We start from the raw sequence: 3,412 nt of genomic DNA, 5'->3' as shown, positions 1-3,412 counted from the left end.
CTAAAATTCAAGCAAATGACCAAATCACTAAATTAACTCTGAACATAAAACCATTTCAGTCAAGTTTCTTTGCCAGGCAATGAAGAAGAGAGAATAAGTACATAAGAGATAATGATAATGCATTAATATGAAACCTTTGACTCTATTTAAGCTGGTTTTATTTTACATTAATTCCTATTCTTGGACAACTGTATTTCAGGAATATCCTATAGCTCTTTCCTCAACCAAACACCACCCATCCTTCAATGTCAATTTAAGATCTCATTCTCCAGCTTACTCTGTGTAGGTAAGAATAATATCATGTAGCGTTAAGACAGTCTCGAATTGCTTCTAGAATGTTGAGCAGACAAAGTTAGTTGTCTATTCTCTTGCAGAAAAGGAAAACGCCTTAGATTGCTCTTAAAGACTCCATACAGTGCTTAGGACTCTATTCAGTACATTTCCACACAGAGAAAACAATGTAGACAGAGAACCACATAAACTATTCAAATATTCTCTACTTTTGAAGCATTAGAGTTTAACACATTTGATCCAAAGATTAAATTAATACCTCATCAGGGTCAACAGGTTTAGTAAATATTCTGAATCGCTTGTCAATAGCAAGCCTATGTGTAACATTTCTTAAAAAAATCCTCAGTTCTCTAAATGTGTCTTCTTCTTGTTCTTCTAGCCGTTTTACTTCTTCTGCTGTCAACGGTCTTGGCTCCGGTGGTGGTGCTACTGGGAGTGCCTCCAAAGCCTGCAAAACTTCACATAAATGGAAGATTTTAGTTACTACTCTCCCATCATTATCAAGTGTGACAAATGATTCAGTGCACACAGTAGCCAGGCTTTCAGGGGTTATTCTCCTTTCATCTACCAGGAATCAGAGGATTTCAAATACTAAATTACCATTATCCCTACACCTACACCCTCCTCCCCTAGTAATAATTGGTAACTTGTAATTTGGAATGCTAATTCCTAAGTCGTTACTCCTGTTCTATTTTAAGATCATTTTTTTTTAAGAGGCTAGTAAAACTTTTAAAATGAATTATTTCCTGGACAAGAATATTCTAAGTATTAAAAAAAGTTTTCTTTACTAGTTAATTCTTGAACTAATAAAAATTTGTGGTATGTTTCAAATATAACCAAAGTTTAATATGTGTTAAACAGATATGCACTGAGCACTCAGGATAAAAAAAGGAATATGCGTACTGCCCCAATAAGTTGGCAATCTATTATTAAGGGAGTAAGAAACATAATTATAACACTGTCATAATGTCATTATTAGTATGAAAAAAGTACAGTGGGTCATAAAGGTAGAAAATTAGTTTTGCCTAGATGTGTTAGGGAAGAAAAAATGAGTTATAATAGAAGATCAAGGAGTTCCTTAGGCAGAGATGGAGGATGGGGACAGAAGCATTACTGACGGAGAGAAAGGGCAGGAATATTTGCATGTGGCTTAAAGATAGACTGGTTTGTAAGGAAAGAGGTGAGGGAACGGGGAGAACAAGTGCCAAAAATGGGCTTGGAAAGACAGATTTGGGCGACACTATGAAAGGCCTTGTGTGCTTTAAGAACTTAAGTCTATTTAATGGGAAACATTTTTAAGCAGTAGAGGTTATCACCCTCACGACTAAGGTTGCCATTAACTGGTATCTCATTCCTACTTCCTCAAAGTTATTATATATTAACTTTGATATAGTAACTTACCTGCTTTCTTTTTTGATATAGGAGGCTTAGCAGCTTGCTTTAGAATTAAATCTTCAAAAAATTTTGTCCGTTCTTCTTTACCAGGTAACTTGACATTGAAAATTTCTCCATAATCACGGATAAATAATTCTTGCACCTTAAAAAAGAAAGTAAGTGCATTATATATATGAGGTCGAACAATTAAGTTCGCGAACTTTCCCACCATGTGCTTACATGGTGGAAAGTTCGTGAACTGTCCATCCTTCGTGTGTATGTATACACACACGCTATCTATCAATTTATTCAGTGCAACAGTATATTACACACATTTTAATGACAATCTAAATTTGTAATAAAGAAATGATCTTTAAAACAAATCTTTTACACATGATGGATTTATGTATAATACCATGTATGCAATAGATTAGGAACTAATCTTCTTTAAAACTTAAGACTCTGGTAATTGACATGGTTAATATTTTACTTACAGGGTTTTGTAGAGATCAATTAATTCACTTTCACAGCCTAAAGTGAGATATGAGAACGAGTGGTTGTTCGGTAAGCATAAAAGCCAAAAAATAACAAGTGTTGGTGAGGAGGTGGAAAGATTAGCACTTTTGTGCTGGTTGAACTATAAATTGGTGCAGCCATTAACATTCAGTTAACATTCACCGTAGAAAATAGTATAGTGGTTCCTCAAAAAGTTAAACACAGAATTACCACGTAACGCAGTATACACTGTGTTTCCCCCAAAATAAGACTGTGTCTTATATTAATTTTTGTTCCAAAAGACACATTAGGGCTTATGTTCAGGGGATGTCATCCTGAAAAATCATGCTAGGGTTTATTTTCTGGTTAGGTCTTATTTTCGGGGCAACACGGTATATCCAAAAGAAGTCATTGGGGGCCAGATCAGGTGAGTAGGGAAGGTGTTCCAATACACTTATTAGTTTACTGGCTAAAAACTCCCTCACAGATGGTGCCACATGAGCTGGTGCATTGTCATGATGCAAAAGCCATGAATTGTTGGCGAAAAGTTCAGGTTGTCTAACTTTTTCCCGCAGCCTTTTCAGCACTTCCAAATAGTAAACTTGGTTAACTGTTTGTCCAGTTGGTACAAATTCATAATGAATAATCCCTGATATCAGAAAAGGTTAGGAACATAATTGCAACACATTCGCGAACTTAATTGTCAGACCTCACCTCATATATTGTTTAGCCTAGTCACAGAACCTATCAACATTGAGGACTTACTGTATTTAATGTTAATTTCCCAGTTTATTTAACTATCAGTCGAATAATTCACAATCAACTATTAAAACAAAGCCATCAGTACATAATCTGGTCCTTGGATAACTCCTTGACCTCATTTCCTTCTACCACGCTCTTTACTCATTCTCCTCTATTCGCTCTGGCCCTCTTGCTATTTTTCCAACACACCAAACACACTTTTTTTTTTTTTGGCTCTGCCCTTGCTTTTCCTCTCCCAGGAAACTTTGTCCCTCAGATACTCAAATGGGTCAATACATTTCATTTTTCAGGTCTTGACCTTAACACTCTTTCGCACTGCTCAGCTAAATTTTTCTCCATACCAAATAAGTTAGTACTATATATTTACTTATTTTTGCTTTTCCTCCCCCTCAACTAAAATGTAAGCCTTAGGAGGATTCAAATTGTTGTCTATATTGTTCATTGCTATATTCCCAGTGCCTAGAACCATGCCTGGCACAGACTAAGCACT

The 3,412-nt window shown here is 35.7% G+C and overlaps 1 protein-coding gene across 2 annotated transcripts in view; it reads right to left on the bottom strand.

Moving 5' to 3' along the window:
• Positions 1-3,412, bottom strand: part of ATAD2 (ATPase family AAA domain containing 2) — a 51,428-nt gene that overhangs the window by 8,783 nt on the left and 39,233 nt on the right. For both annotated transcript variants that reach the window (XR_012490692.1, XM_019719294.2), the window contains exons 20-21: positions 1,693-1,828; positions 551-747 (exon numbers count right to left, since the gene is read on the bottom strand). Coding sequence is in view for 1 of the 2 variants with exons in the window: in XM_019719294.2 (XP_019574853.2) it covers positions 551-747; positions 1,693-1,828 (333 nt within the window). In the remaining variant the exon portion in view is untranslated. The remainder of the gene's footprint in view (positions 1-550; positions 748-1,692; positions 1,829-3,412) is intronic.

This window comes from Rhinolophus sinicus, linkage group LG12, assembly GCF_036562045.2.
Source record: "Rhinolophus sinicus isolate RSC01 linkage group LG12, ASM3656204v1, whole genome shotgun sequence".
Classification (NCBI taxonomy): domain Eukaryota; kingdom Metazoa; phylum Chordata; class Mammalia; order Chiroptera; family Rhinolophidae; genus Rhinolophus; species Rhinolophus sinicus.
The sequence above is the reverse complement of the archived record's forward strand: the minus strand, read 5'-3'. Positions and strand labels throughout refer to the sequence as shown.